The sequence below is a fragment of the Octodon degus genome, unplaced genomic scaffold (assembly GCF_000260255.1).
Source record: "Octodon degus isolate 3935 unplaced genomic scaffold, OctDeg1.0 scaffold00019, whole genome shotgun sequence".
NCBI classification, from domain to species: Eukaryota; Metazoa; Chordata; class Mammalia; order Rodentia; family Octodontidae; genus Octodon; species Octodon degus.
In genome coordinates, this window is record NW_004524595.1 from 5,770,609 (window position 1) to 5,786,963 (window position 16,355).

The following is a 16,355-nucleotide window of genomic DNA, read 5'->3' on the forward strand; positions in this document are numbered from 1 at the left end:
TAATAAGAGAGAGAGAGAGAGAGAGAGAGAGAGAGAGAGAGAGAGAGAGAGGAACTGTCTGTCCTTATGGAGATACATAGCAGTGTCCTTACCAAAAATGAATTGACCTGCATCTGATTGAGCTCCTAGGTTTCATGATTAGAACACAAGGGGGAGTGGTATCCACTAATCATACTCTGCACTCTCCTATAGCTGTAAAATGGACAGAGGCCCCTTCTCTCGAAGGCTCTGGGGCTCTGCTCTCGTCACCTGTTTGCCTCAGCACTTCCTCTACTATCTGGGTGGCGGACTTCTGCAGCGGCTGGGAAATTGGCCCCACATTGTGCAGGAACCAGAAGTCAGGTGCTGTCCAGGGGAGCCCCAGATGCTGGGTGTGGATGATCTTGTCCACTTCGAAGGCTCTGCTTATGAGCACCTTTGCCTCCTCTTCATTCATCAGCCAAATCTCACGAAACTTCTCATCATCAATGAGAGCAAAATGCCTGTGAAGGAGAATCACTGAGGGTGCCTGGCTGACCTCAAGGCCTGGCCAGGGTCCCCTCAGTGGGCAGCAAAACAAGAGCAAAAGGTGGAACCATGGTAAATCCGGGGCCTTGCCCAATCTCTGCATAGCCCCCCTGCTTTGCAGAAATAGAATCTATCCCAACAGGAGATCAGGAAATGGGCAGGAGACACACAAGAAGAGAGAAAAGCAGAGCACAGAACATCCTTCATGCCTTGGGCAAACTTTAGAGAAGTTGGTGAGATCAGTCCTAACAAAACCACGCCTCTATGCCACTACCAACTCTCCTTACCACCTGCGCCACCACCCCTGCCCAGGCACCCAAGTCCCTAAAATACCTTATGGATTTCTGTAGCTCCTTGAACTGCATCACAAGACGTTTGTAGTCTGCAGTCAGAGACTGATTCTCCTCTTGAAACTGCTTTATCTGCTTGGCATATTTTGATCTCAGGTTGTTAAGTACATCATGTAGGCTGGTTGGAGGGGGAAAATGGTGAATTTGCAGCAGACTAAGAGGTAGAAAAGGTGGTCCTTTCATCTGCCTGACTCAGCTCCACAGCATACCCAGGGATGTTGGAGCTGTAGAAGCACAGAAAGCCCTCCCAGGTATTCCCAAACCTGGCTCCTGCTGTGGGCAAGGAAAGAGGAAGGCGACAGGAGGCAATGCAATCCCCCAGAACTAACTGCGCTGAAAACAGTCTAGAAACCCAGACACACCACAAGGGGGTCCCGCTTGGGAGTGTGGCTAAACCTTCCACACGCCACTAATTTATTGCTATATTTCATGGTTATGATTTGAATGTTCACTTCAACTTTTAAACAAGGAAAAATTCAAACTACACATCCCAAGCCTAAGATATCTAAATCCTCCATCCTCAAAGAGCTATTACTGCTAATAGAACCATTCATTCATTCATTCATTCATTCATTCATTCATTCATTCATCCAGTATGAAATGCTTCTTTTGAACAAAAGATTTGCTTTATTACAAAGATGAATACAAGGATTTTTTTCAAACAAGGCACTATGGGGCCAGTCAAAGAAAAAGATAAACATCAATAAGAGTGAAGAGTGAAAAGTGCTATGGGAGACCATACCCCAGAGATGAGGCGTTGAACCCACCCAGGCTTGGGGTGGGGGTTAGTCCAAGTGCTCCAGTACAGAGAGGGACCGTTATAAGCTGGCCAGCAGCATTGCCAGCCCAAGAGGCCATGGCTTATCATCTCCTGTCTGCATAACAGGAGCTCTGCAGGGGAACCCCTCCTGCACAGCACACAGGGCACGCACAGATGTCTGATCCAGGACTGTGCCTCGGAATCCGCACTACTGAAGGGACATCCTGTATCAGAGTCTCATTTACACAGGAATAGTGAAGTTGAAGGCTGATACTACTTTAAGTTTAAATATTCTGGAAAATATGGCTGAGGATGTAACTCAGTGGTAGAGTGCTTGCCTAGTTAGCCAGAAGGGTACCGTTGGTCTCGTGTTGTTGGAGTTTTACCCAATTCTGGTGTCATGGGTTGCTACGGTATGGATATGTGCCCCCAAAATACAGATGTTGTCATCATGAGAATATTAAGAGGTGGGGGCCTTTCAGGCCTCACGACAAGGCCATTAGGGATCTTGCCTTATGACAGGGACTTAAGCCCTTATTGAAGAAGTTTCACACAGCTACCATCATGCTCTTCTGTTCTTCTGCCATGACAGGACACGGCATTCCACCTCTCTGAAGGACATGGCCCTTGCCATACAGCCAAGCCAACTTGATCTTGGACTTTACAGAATGTCTGCTTTATAAATTCTCAATTTGAGTTGTTATGGTTTAGGTCTAAACTGACTCCCAAAAGTCTCATGTTCCAAGGTGGAGCTCTGGGGAGGTGACTAGATCATGGGGCACAATACATATTGATGGATAAACCATTGATGAGTTCAGCTAAATGTGCTGCTAGGAGGTTGGTCCTTGTTGGAAAAGGCCTGTCCCTGAAGATGTGCCTTTGAGGGTACATTCCTTCCCTGGTTTCTCCCTTCTCTAATCTGCTTTCTGGCAACCATGAATGCAGAAGCATTCCTCAGTAAAGCCCTGTACCATCCTGGTTCTACTTCAGAGTTGTCAGTAGACCATGAGCAGAGTCTCCCCGACCATGAGCCAAATCAAATCTCTCCTCTTTTAACTTATGGGTGTCAAGTATTGTGTCTCAGAATCAGGAAAACTGACTAATACAGAAAATTAGTACCAGAGAATTGGGGCCATTGCTATAACTATACCTAATCATGTTGTTTTAGAATCTTTTGGTACTGGTTTACAGAATGTGTTTGGAAAGGTTTAAAGATGGTGGCCAGTAAAGCCTTAGAATTCTTAAGCAGAAATTGATGGGAAATTCTGGGGGGAGTTCAGCAGGCCAGAATGCTGATAAGAAAGAATGAAGACAGTAAAGGCAAGGTGCATGAAGTTTCAATCAGGAATGAGGACTCTAAAGACTACAAGCCATGAATATTTCATTTTGAGAAGTAATTTGTCTAGGTTTTGTTCATGTCCTAATTCTTTGTGTGAGGCTGAATTTAAAGGTAGTGGACTAAATAGTCTGGCAGAGAACATTTCAAGGCAGCTCAAGTTGTTGATGCTGTTGACTGCTTTTATCCAGACTTACTATGAGAATCAGTAACAAAAAGAAAAGCCTAATAATGTGAACATTTTGCAGCTTGTCCAAAAAGGAAGCACCTGTAAAGTTGCCAGCGAGGATAGCATGGTTACTGAAAAAAATTTGCCTTAAAAAGAATCTGAGTACTTTGCATCATAACAATAAGAAATATATCTTGAGGATATCTCATGAAGTGGCAAGACCCTATCCATTAGCAACCTCAAGGATATAAAAGAGTAAACCCCTCTGAAAGCTTTTGCTTTGAAAAGAGTCTCAGAGCATTATGATCATTCAAAGATACCAATTCAAGTGTTTCCCAGAGTTCAGTCACCCAGGCACTGAGAGGCCACTGCACTCATGGTCCAAGGGGGCCCAGCTACTGCTAGAGTTGACCACAGACCTTGGCATAACCTACACGGTGCTGGTTTTTCAAGCATGCACAATTAAAGGGTTATTGAGTCATAGAGGCTTCCACTCAGATTTCAGAGGAAGCCCTGGGAGGCCAGGCAATGTGCCCCTGAGAGGCTAGTGTGTGAAGCTGTGAGAGTGAAATCAAAAGTGGAGACTCAAGAAAGTTGGAGATGCCAGGAATTGTAAGATCTCCTGATGAAAGCCATAGGCAATTATTAAAGCAGCCAAAGAGACAGACCATGATGGCTACAACTGGCAAAGCCATAGGAACAGGGTTGTCCAAGCCTTTTGGAACTCGCATCTCACCACAGTTTGCCTTGGGTATGGGGCATGGAGCACAGGGTTTAATGTTTTCCCTACTGGGTCTCAGTCTTGATTGGCCCATTCCTCTTTATCTCCCTATTCCTCCCTTTTAGAATAGGAATGTTTACTCTGCCAGTGATGGCAAACTTTTTAAGGCCAAGTGCCCAAACTGTAAACCAAAACCTTATTTATCACAAAGTGCCAATACTACAACACTGAGGTATAGTTTAGAAAGAACAAGTAATTACCCATGCTTGGCTGCTGAAGCAACTTGGCTCATGTGCCAACCCAGAGGGCTCTGCATGCCCACTGCAGCACATGTGCCATAGGTTTGCCACATCTGTTCTATGCTATTGTATGCTGGAAGTATTTAATTCTTTTTTATTTTTTCAGGGGCTCATAGCTAAGTTTGTCTCAACTTTGAAAGGAAACTTTGCACTTGGACTTTTTAGCAATGCTGAAATAGTTAAATAGTTGAGACTGTGGCAACTTTTTCTTCTCTTTTTTGTTTTTCCATTTTCTTTTTCCTTTTGTCTTTTTGAAGCAGGATTTTTCAATGCAGTTCAGACTGGGCTTGAATTCATTCTGTAGCCTTGACAGGCTTCAAATTTACAGAAATCTTCCTGCCTCCATTTCCTGGGTGCTGGGATTACAGGTATGTACCTCCATACCTAGCTAGTACTTCTTAAAGATGGACTAAATACATTTTTCACAATAAGATGGACATGAACCTTCTGGGAATCAGAGGCAGAATGTTATAGTTCAGATCTGAAATGTTTTCCAAAAGTTTCATGTACTCAGAGGTGCAGTGTTTGGAAGGTGATTGGATCCTGAAGCTACTATACTCATCAGTGGATCAATCCATTGATGGATGAGTGGCTGAGCATGCTACTGGGAGCCAGGGCCTGGTTGTAGGTAGGCCATGAAGGGAATGACATAGAGAGGCATCTCCTTGTCCCTTCTCTCTGCTTCCTGTTATGACAGGAGCAGCTTTTCTCTGCTGGGCCCTCCCGCCATGCCATCTCTGCCTTAGAGCCCGCTGACCATGGACTGACTCTCTAATTGGTGAGCCAAGCTAAACCCTCAGCAGCCCCAACCCTAAGTTGTAGGTGCAAGATATTGCCAAGAGTTTGCTAAGGTGCTGGAGAGTTAAGAGTTTGCCTTGAGTCTCAAAGGAGACTTTGGGCTTAGACTTTTTGGCAATGCTGTAGTAGTTGAATAGTTGAGACTTTGGCAACAAAGGAAAGGCCAATTCATAGATACATTTTTTGTCTGGGCAGGATGGATCAAGGCAGAATTTGAACTATTGCAGGCAGAATGGTACAGAAAGTAAAATGACAGTGAAAGCAGAAAGAAAAGCACCTAGAAAAAAGCAGCAGGGCTGTGGCAGGATTCTGCAGGCCAAGAGAAAGCCATCCAGGGCTGAAGTCAGTGCAGAGCTGGTTAAAGTGGGCAGTGTGATGGCACCATTCCCTTCCTGTCTCCACCATGGCAGCGAGCCTCAGCACTGCCTCAGCATCTCACCCCGCCCCCATTTTGCCAGTCTCTCCTTGGCCATCATGTAGTACGCATGTTCTGTCCTGCTTTGCACCTCCTGTACAGCGCAGCTGGTCCATGTCCCTACATCCATCATTACTGCGCTTCTATGGGAAGCTTCCTCACAACCTCTCCTTTTCACTGCCCCCCAACTTACTATAGGTCATAGGGTGGAACTTTCCCATAAGTATTGTCCCCTAACTATGCTAGTTTCTCAGGTAATCGGACTGTAGATGCCAGATTTTTTTTTTTCAGTATCATTTTCTCTTACAAATAACTATCAGAAGGCCAACTGGTATTTCTCTATATGCCCAATATTTGTTCAAAATGTAAAATCAGCGTATTAGAGGAAGAATTCTTAGAAACTGCTAGCCTATTTTGGCTTTGAAAGAAAATCTATAATTCTGTCTACTTTAAACAAGATAATTTATTCTACTTTAATACTCAGAGCTCAGCACAATGCTCTGGAACATACACAATTCTTAAAGGAAGAAAAACAGGAGGTGAGAAGGGAGTAAAGAGAAAGGAGGAGTGAGAAATTCTGAGCAACAGGTGCCTTTCAGTGAGCTATGAAAGCACATTGCCCCATTGAATGAGTAGTCTTGTTGGTATTATTCACAATACTGGAAGACAATCTACAATTCCATCAGTAGAGACTGGTTAAATAACTTGTAGTCCACCTCTGCTGTGGAGCAGTTAATAGCTTAAGAGATAATGTGAAAGCTTTCTATGAACTAGAACAGAAAGGTCTACAAGATATAGAACAGTGCTTACAGGCACCATTATGTGTAAAAGCAGAGGATGAACTAAAATAGTTGCTTGTGTTTCTATATGCATAAAGAAATTCTGGAAAAAGAAATAAATATTGTAAAGGTAGGAAAGAGGGACAAGACAGAAGATGGGAGAAGGACATTTTGCTGAATATTCTTTCTGGGGCAGGAAAAGTAGAACCACTTGAATGTGTCATCTTTTAAAAAAAATTTTTTTTAAAGAGTTGCATATGTTAATGGGTTTCTCCTGCAGGATAGAGGATACATGCTCATCTCTATTCTGAGGGTCCCATAAAAGGGTCCAGAAGAAAGATGCTGGACAGGCTAACTTACCGATTGATCTTCCTCTTCTGCTGGGATTTGATCACTGTGCTTTCTTCGTCTCTCTTCTTCAGCACCTGGAAGTTGTACTCTAACTTCTCTTGGTTTAGTTGATATGTTGCTTTCATCTGCTGAAGTTGTTGCTCCAGAATCTAAAGTTTAAAAAACAAAATAAACACCCAACTGATTAGCCCTAGTGTAACTGTTTTTTTTTTTTTTTTTTTTACAAATACTTTATTTATTTTGTGTGTGGCCAGTTCAGCCCACCAGGGGGTGGGGCTGGCTGGCATGTGGTGCTGGGGGATTGAACCGTGGTCCCTGTGTTTTGCTTAGTTTAGCTTGTTCTAAGTAGGTGCTTTAGACCACTGAGCCATCTCACCAGCCCCCTAGTGTAACTGTTGTGTCTGATGTCCTCAACAGTGTGTTCTAATACTGCTAGAAGACTCTTAGGGACAAGTGCTTCGGCCTGGATTCTTAGACATTCTACCAGGAGAGGCAGATTAAAGGTCAATTAGATAAAATATAAACCAACCCCCTATAAGCTCAAACCTGCACAGCCAAAGCCTAAGAAAAAGCACTGCTAAAGCCTTCACATCCAAGGACCAGCTAAATAGCTCAGCGGATTAAAGCGCCTGCAAGCAGGCACAGGGGCTGGGGTTCAATCCTGGGGCCTGCCGTGCCAGCCCTGCTCCCAGAGCACGCTGAGACAGCAATTGAGGCTGGGTACGGTGACACACACCTGCAATCCCAGCTCTTGGGAGCCTGCAAATAGGTGGATCACTACTAATCCGATCTAGTAGTGGGACCCTGAACACCCTGTAGCCTGTGGGCCCTTCCCTAAAATACAAACCTTCACGTCTAGCTAACTCTGGCACTTTACACCAGCCTTGGCAGGGACACCATGAGAAACAATATTGCTACAAAAACTTGAAGTTTTTCCACTTTGATCTTCCAGAACAGCAGTATTAGTTTTAAGCAAACTATGTTTGCTTAAAAGGAAGACAGACATCTTACTTTTGGGGCTTCTATTAGTTACATTCATTCACTCACAAATATCGATTAAGTGCCTAATATATATGTCAGGTATTTTTCTAGGTGCTGCTAGGAAAACTCTGGTGATATGGTCTTGTCTTATGTAGGACATGGACAGATAAGCAAGCACCAGGAACTAGAACTAAGACACAGGTAAGCCCACAGGGTGTCATGGGACCAATGAGGAGCACTCTCCTTGGCCTTGAGGGACAGGGAAGTATCCTGAGGAGATGACATTAGCATGTCTCCCTGAGACCTGAAGAATGAGCAGGTGTCACTCAGGTGACAGAGAAGACAGGGTCCTGGAGAGAAGAAATGGTGTAGCCAGAGACACAGAGGAAAGGGAGACAGAGAGGTGTACTGGGGATGTGAGACACAAGGCAAAGAATGGCCAGACAGAGGCTGACTGGGCCAGATGTTTAAAGTTGGGACTATAAAGCACTGTCCACAAATCTATGGATGTCACTAAAGATGATGAGCAGAAGAGGGAAACCATCAGCCTAGGACCTATAGAAAGATCAAGCTTGACAGTTTTCCAAAAATGATGAGAGGCAAGGCAGGAGGCAGAGCAGATACAGATGGGGTGGAAGCTCCTGCCTTTCCCGGGTGGAAGATAGGAATGGGGAAGGCAATTAGGTGCAATCAGATCTCGATAAAATAGCAAGTCTCCCTTCTTGTCTCCTCCTAGCCTACAGACTCCTGCTAAGGAATCAACAGAGGAAGGGATTCCATGCAGCAATCACAAACCCTCAACAAGAGTGACTGCTAGGTGGTGCTGCAGAGAATAAAGGCAATGACACACAAGGCAGGGGGCAGGGGGATTGCACACCTAATTCCAGCACTTGTGGGCTGAGACAGAACAATGGCAAGTTCAAGCTCAGCCTGAGCAATTTAGTAGCTTAAGGAGACCTTGCTTCAAAGTAAAAAATATGCTTATATGCTTTTTTAAAGACATTGTTTCTCTTTGTAATTCAGGCAGGTCTTGAACTCACTATATAGTTCAGGCTGGCCTCTAACTCACAGAGATCCTCCTACCTCAGCCTCCTGGATGAGGCATGTGCCCCCACGGCTGGCCATTTATATGCCCTTCTTTATAAAAATTTTTCCTGATTGCAAAAGCAAAATTCATTTATTTTCAAAATTTGGAAAATACAGCAAATAAAAAAGGAGAAGGGGAGAAGAGAGAGGAAAAACTGCCTGCAACTCCAACCCTCACAGGCAGTTTCTGTTAACATATATGCGTGTTTCCCTCCAGTGCTCTTTACATTCTGGACTCTAACTAGGCCAATAATTTTATACCCTATTCTTCTCCCTTACTATTACATAAGAATTTTCTGAGCTGCACATGCCTGTAATCCCAACACTCAGTGAGGCAGAGGTAAGAGGATTGAAAGTTCAAGCCCAGTCTGAGCAACTTATTAACTTAGTGTGACCCCACTGCAAAATGAAAAATATAAAGGGATGGGGTCCAATGTCAAGGTCCTTGGTTCAGTCCCCAATACTGCACATGCGCATACACACACACACCTGTATTAGTGAAGTTTTATTAGCACCTATTTAATAGTGATTAATACTCATCACATATGAAATATACATGCTCATACTGTATCACAATATTTTATGCATCCCTATAGTTATATATTTATGTTGTTTTGATATTTTTCTTCACTAGAAAATAATGCTAGCATAAATTATATATAAAATTCATTGGGTATCTTTATTTCCTTGGGTACTGTTTTAGAAGCGAAGGACAAGGTCGAAATTAGCTGATAAATCGGTTTCCGAAGAGCAATTGAAGGTTTATGCACCTCTGGCCAAAAGTGCAATCCCTGCTCACCACACCCATCAGCACTGAGCTCTGGGCAGGACCAACCATGGGCAGGTGCTTGAGTGGGGCAGGAAGCTGCCAGGAACTACGCCCAATCCTCGCCAAGCATGCCTAAAGCGCAGGGCTGCCACTTTTGATATTTACGAGAGGCTGTAAGGCCTAGGGAAGCTGCTAAGAGCACCGCCTCTGCTCAGGCACCAATATCTAGGCCCCGTCTTCTCCTAGAGACGGTCCCAGGAGTGTCTTAGGGACAGGGACTCGGGGGTTCTTGCTGCACAGCTGCAGTGATTTCTGCCCCTGTTCTTCTATGGAAACCAGCCATACTGCGTCAAGAATGAGCAGCTCAGTCAGAAGTCAGTAGGTCGGAGTCTTTCATTTTCCTTCACACACCCTGAATTTGCTTGAAATTCAACAAATACTGGCTCTCCAGACAAGCCTTTGTCTTAGCTCCAAGAGAGTTCTGACCTTCCTGGACTCCAAACTTGCTATTACTGTTCTCTTTTATTCAAGCCTTCGTGGCACCCTCATTTTAGATAGTAGGCCTGTCCAAACTCCCAATACTAGGCACTCTGGCACTGGTTATCTCAGGTTTTAATCTCAACATACAGTCATCCTGGATTGTTCTAGATTGAACATAGTTTTATGTTTTAAGTTTTTTAAATTATCTTGTTAAATATCCATCCTTATTCAATTATCCAAAGAGAATTAGCAAAGCCATGCTTTATGTTCCCCAGATCAGTGGGCAAACATGATGTTTGGTTTTTGTGAATAATGTAAGGAGCTTACGAGATAACCTGCCACCACCGAAGCACTTCAGTGTGACGGTACCGCAGGTGTCACTTGTGTGTCCCCTCTTGCTCCTGGACCTCCCTGCAGCCTTCTCGTGGGTGCCACCTCTTGCCCACCAGGTGGCTCAGCAAAGAAGCTGTTATTGATGCTTCTTCCCCTTCTGCTTTTACTGCTGATTCCAGAGAACCCAGGACCCACTCCAGAACCAAGAGACGGGTGCCTTCGTCCATGGCCACACACCTCCTTCCCCATTTTTCCAGTTTCTGCAGCTTTCTTCCTTGCCCTTCTGTATGGTTTGCAAGGCTGACTTTCTTATTCCATGGATGATAAGGTCCTTCAGGAAAGAGAGTCTATTTTGTTTACTCTCTGAGCTTTGTGTAATGTGAATTATCAGTATTTGCTCAATAAGTTTGTGGTTAATTCTCCATTAAAGTTCCTAAATATGAACTGGGCCATTTTACATTTTAAAAGAGCATAGAAGGCCTAAGAACAAAGGCATTATTTTTCCTGTCTCAGGAACTAAAATAAATGTTCCTGGAAGTTTTATTTTTATTTATTTATTTATTTTTAGGGAAGGGTCTACAGGGTGTTCAGGGTCTCACTACTAGATCAGACTTGTAGTGACCCACCTGTTTACAACCTCCCAAGAGCTGGGATTACAGGCGCACTCCACCACGCCCAGTCTGAATTGCCTTCTCAGTGCATCCCGGGGTAAGGGCTGGCACAGCAGGCCTGGGGATTGAACCCCCAGCCCCTGTGCCTGCTTTCAGACACTTTAATCAGCAGATCTATTTGACTGGCCCTCTCTGGCAGCTTTATTTTGGTAGGAGGTGGGAGGGTAGCAAAGTTTACTTACATTACTGCATAATGTTTACAAGTGCCTTTTTGCTCCAGTCTTTAATAACATGACCTTTACTAGCAGTAAGTATTTGAAAAAAAATTTTTTTTTCTCGTACTTTACTCATCCAACCAAGTTTATGTATGTAATGGATTTTTCTTGTTTTTGTGGTTGGTTTGTAAGAATTTTAGTAGCATGTTTTAGAACTTATAGTGCAATGAGTTAGTTGGCAAGAGCAACCTTGTGACATGAAGCTAAAAGATGTCTTCTCAACAAAAACCTTTGCCTTCTGACTGGAACGTCTCACAGGAGGATGCCTTAGGGATTCTTAGGTAAAGTGCAATGCACCAGAGTAACACAGGTGTGGCCATAGGGGCCGTCACTGATGGATGACTGTGGTCCAGGAAAAGGGAAGTGTGTGCCCTCCCAGCCTCCACCTGATGTGGGGAAAAACTGTGATGCCCCGCAGTACCACATATCCTAGAATTTTTGACATCATTCAAGTAGTTTAATATCTGATTAAGAGCATAAGGTCCCATCCAACTCCCTGTTTCAGGCCAATACTAGGTTATTTAGTCACATAAATTATTATAAAACTGACAGCAACCATTGAAGAACAGTAGCCATGGCCCTCCATTATCCCATGGGCATGGGATAACAAGGGCCACGAGGTGACTAAGAATGTGAACAAACCAAGGCACAGCTGCTGTCATGAATGCCTCAGCAAACACACCACGTTCATGCAGGACATGATCCGGGAGGTATGTGGCTTTGCCCCTGTGAGCGGCGCGCCATGGAGCTGCTCAAGGTCTCCAAGGACAAACACGCCCTCAAGTTCATCAAGAAAAGGGTGGGGACACACATCCACTCCAAGAAGAAGTGTGAGGAGCTGAGCAACGTGCTGGCTGCCATGAGGAAGGCAGTTGCCAAGAAGGACTGAGCCCCTCTGGAATAAAGCTTTGAAGAAAAAAAAATTATTATGAAACTAAGACAAATTCAGAGAGAGCTTAACAATAGCCATTTTCAATAAAATGGCATCCAGTATACCCCACAAAACAATGCTGCCCTCTGAGATAGCATGTTCTCTGCCAGTGATTCTCACTCCCCAACGCTAATATGACCAGGGCCAGGAGCATTCTCAAGACTGGTGAATGCATTTGTAGTCTAATGTGGCTTTAAAAATAGAACTTCCTGATTCAAAGCTACAGGCAAAGTGAGAACTAAACTTCTAGCAAAGGTACACAGGAAAGCTTTAACACTCAGTCAACACAGAGACTGAAGCACATTTACTGGGCTTGGATAGCAAGATCGCATCCCAACTGCACGTAATTAGAGACGCATTTTTTAAAAGCTGGTGTTGAATCACAGGATCCCAGGCTTGGACAGCACGTTTGAAAGAATCCTTAGGCACTGAAGACAGCCGGGTCATTCATCCTATGAATACCTAATGAGATAAAGGATGCTTTGTCTGCGGATCCCCTTTTCTGCATTGGATATTTCTGTTCAAAGATTCTTTCTGATGGTGAGTTGGGATCTGCCTTGCTGCTATTACAAACCACTAGTTGGTAGCTGTGTGGTATAAGGAGAAGGACAGAAGTGAATTTCAATCCAGGTTTACCAAGGACTCGACAATATAAAGCCCTGTCTCAAAGCATCAGTTTCCCCATGTATAAAACACTGTTAGTGATGTATCCTTTTGTGTTATCACAAGAGTTAGAGATTCTGTACAGTAAGTGTCACGAATGTGGGAAATACCCAGAAGACAGTCACTGGTCTCAGCAGTAGTGGATTTAGCTGTAACCCTGTAGCACAGCTAACTTGCCCCAGGGATACTTTACATTTGCCACTCTTGAATGCAGATCTCCTTTACTAGTTTCCTGTCCACAGTATTCCTCGGGGCTGGGGGTGTAGCTCAGTGGTACAGACCTTTCCTGTTATGTGAAAGGCCCTAGTTCTGTCCCCAGCATCCAAGAAAGACAGGGAAGGAGGGAGGGAGGGAGGGAGGGAGGGAGGGAGGGAAGGAAGGAAGGAAGGAAGGAAGGAAGGAAGGAAGGAAGGAAGGGCACAGGAAGATGGGAGTTTAAGGCCAGTTGGGACTATATACTGAGACTGTATCTCAAAAGAAAGAAAAGAAAAAAACCTTGATATGGTGGCACACATCTGTAATCCCAGCATTCTGAGAGGCTCAGGTAGGAGGATCACAAATCTAGGCCCAACCTGGGCAATTTAGTGACTTGGCAAGACCTGGTCTCAAAACAAACATAAAAAATAAGAAAGGGCTGAGAGGCATCTTAGCAAGAAGGCTCTGAGTTCAATCTCAGTTTCCCAGTACCAAAAAAGAAGAAGAAAGGAAGCGCTGCTTTGCATATACCTGGCCATGAGTTCCTTTGGATATGACCATGTAGAAGAAAGCAGACATCAATATTTGGTGAATGAAACTGTTAGAAGTGCTGCTCATATATTTGCCATTCTAGTATTTATCTTATGTTTTATTCTTAGTAATTCTTTACTATCATGAAAACTTTTTCTTAGTTCAATTGTTTTGAAATTTTTAATTTTTAATTGATTAATATTTAGTTGATTTTCTGAATATTGTTTAATCTTAATTATTGTTTTAAGATTTATACTGCATCTTTGACTTCCAATCTATTTATAAGACATGGTATATCTTCTGCTAGTATTAGAAACTTTAAAAAGTATATTTCCATGTTCCATTGACTTTATATTACTTCTTCCTTGTCTTTTACACACACACACACACACACACACACACACACACACACACACACACGAAAAAATACGTATATAACCTGATGTAAGATTGATACTGTTTTGTAGAAATCTTCAATGACCCTTTAAATGGGTTCATCTAATATATCTTACAGAGTCCTGCATAACTACCATTTTGAGAGCTCTTTAATTCTTTATCCAGGACCATAAGACAACTCCTCTTGCCTTCTGGATTATGCTTTGTTAATTCCTATATGCTACATCTGGAGGTATTAGAATATTTAGAGTTTGTATGACTGGAAAATATTTTATTTTTAGTTTTCAAAGGTATGTTTGCTAAATATAAAATTCAATGAAGACAGATCTTTTTTTTTTCTTTCAATCCTTTGAATTAATTAGTCTAGTTTCTTACACTATTTTTTTTCTAATGTATAATAAGATGCTGTTTAATTCTGTTCTTCCATAGCTATTTTTTATGTATATGCTTTAATGATTTTTTTCTTTATAATTAGTTTTGGACAATTTCATTTTTGTGTATCTTGGAATGATTTTATTCAAATTTCTTGTGCAAAAAGTTCATTTTTCTTGGAAATGTGGTGCTATGATTTCAACTAAATTCAAAAATTTTAGATCTTTAAATATTTATTGCCTACCCCTTTCTACTTTGCGAATTCTAATTATATAAGTTTCTTGATTTTGAAAAAAAATGTGGTGAGTGGGCTACCTCTGGAACTCTGCGGATAGTGGCTCACAAGCACTCACTGGTGACCCGCTTGCCACCCAGACCAAGGCGTGAGGATGGCTGCGCACCTGCACATCCTGCTCCAGCTTGATCTTGATGATTATGAACTCTTCACGGTCCCAGATCCGCTGCTTGTTCAGCTGCTGCTCATACTCCTCCACTCTCTTCATGCGGTTGACAAGGTACTCCAGCTGCATTGCAGGGAAACCAGGGGCAAGTTAGAGACCCTCCCCGCCCCAACTCAGTCCTTCTGGGGGCCTGAGAAGCATGGCACAGGGTAAGGTTTGGAAATGCTAGGTTGGGCAAGTCTGGTGGCTTTCAGCAGCTCCCAGACTGACCTCTTGGGTCATGGCCTGCATCGCCTATGGGACCTGGGTCAATCCAGACACTTCATGAGGAGTGTTCCATCACGAAACTGACACAGATCTTGCAAACATTTACATTTCACAATATCCCTCGGGGTCTTTATTCCTACTACTCAGAAACAAAGTAAGAGTCCTACACCCTTTAAAACATCTTCTCAGGCCACGAATACTCATGGCTGGGGTAAATACCCAAGGAGAAAGTGACAGGGCCACAGAAACCACAGCAAGCTGTAAAGGTGGCTGGTGCTCATCCCGCAAAGGGACACCCTCACCTGCCAGGCCACATGGGTTAACTATGAAGCCCAGTAATAGATGCCTGCCCAACCCAGCAGCCCTGGCCGGGACATGAAAGTCCAGCCATCCGGTCACAGTAGGAGTTGCCCCCAACCCCACCTGCCACCCTTTACCTCCTTGGAGCTGTGAGCCTGCAGCGCCCACTCCCATTTCTTCTTATTGTTGGTGAGTAGCTCCTGTCTTTCCACCTCAAAGGCTTTCTGTGACCAGGAGGGGAGAGAGTACTATGTCTACTTGCAGTGAGCAGATCCCATTAGTATCAAAGAAATTTTAGATAACCAGGGCAGTGCCACATCACCAGCTATAAAGACTAAGTCACACCCAACTGCAGACTGGCCAAATTTCATGCAGCCAAAGGAGTACAGAATTGTATGGAATTAAGTATCATGAAGTCTACACTTCACATGAATTTAGAGGCAAAGTGCACCAACAGAGGCAGGAAGCTTGAGGAAGACCAAGGCAGTCGTGTGGCAAACCCTGCATGAAACTCAACTTCAACTACCAACCACAAGGTTGATTCAAGTTCAAGTACAGGTTTCTGAATCTTATCTGACACTCCCCATCCCCGTCACCATCCATCCCCATACCATCACCACTGCCATTAAGAGACAAACGTGGCTCAGGTGTGCCTATGGTTACGAAGCACTAACCTCTCCATTTCACTCCCCATTTCTATCGTATTCTCTTTCAAAACCACCTACCAAATTATATAGCTACTGATGCATTTGCTTACTCCAGCTATCTCCTAGTAGATTACAGGGTCCTTTGGGCACTTTGTTTTGTTCACAGCTGCATCCTGAGCCCCTGGAACAGTGCCTTGGCATACAGCAGACACTTGATGATTACATCAGTGAGTGGATGAGTGAGCAAACAAATGAACAACGTCCCAGAGAAGAGACAGAAATCAGAAGACAAAGGCAGGTGGGTCCTGCTTCCCTCATTAGGACCGACCCAGCTCTCCCCAGGGCTCCCGGATGCAGAGTGGTCTCTTCACACCCCTTGCCTCGATGTGAAGCAGCTCCTGGCGGAAGGCTTTCATCATGCTCTTCACTTGCTCCTCCATCCTCTCCAGAAGCAGGGAGATGTCGTCTGACTGCTTCTTCAAATCCTTCACATACTGGTCATCTTTGATTTTTAATTCCTTGAGAATAACATGAGGCCACGACGTTAGATGAAATAAATCAACACACAGGCTTAAATAGTGTGTGGCTTCTCTCCTATGAGGAACCCAAAGTCTAAATAAATTAAAGATCAA

General features: G+C 43.8%; 1 protein-coding gene across 1 annotated transcript in view; it reads right to left on the minus strand.

Moving 5' to 3' along the window:
- The window catches only part of Drc1 (dynein regulatory complex subunit 1), a 54,991-nt gene that overhangs the window by 12,033 nt on the left and 26,603 nt on the right, over positions 1–16,355 (minus strand). Inside the window, exons 5-10 of the mRNA XM_023710905.1 lie at positions 16,104–16,241; positions 15,214–15,300; positions 14,510–14,632; positions 6,495–6,634; positions 841–975; positions 250–482 (exon numbers count right to left, since the gene is read on the minus strand). Of these exons, the coding sequence (XP_023566673.1) occupies positions 250–482; positions 841–975; positions 6,495–6,634; positions 14,510–14,632; positions 15,214–15,300; positions 16,104–16,241 (856 nt within the window). The remainder of the gene's footprint in view (positions 1–249; positions 483–840; positions 976–6,494; positions 6,635–14,509; positions 14,633–15,213; positions 15,301–16,103; positions 16,242–16,355) is intronic.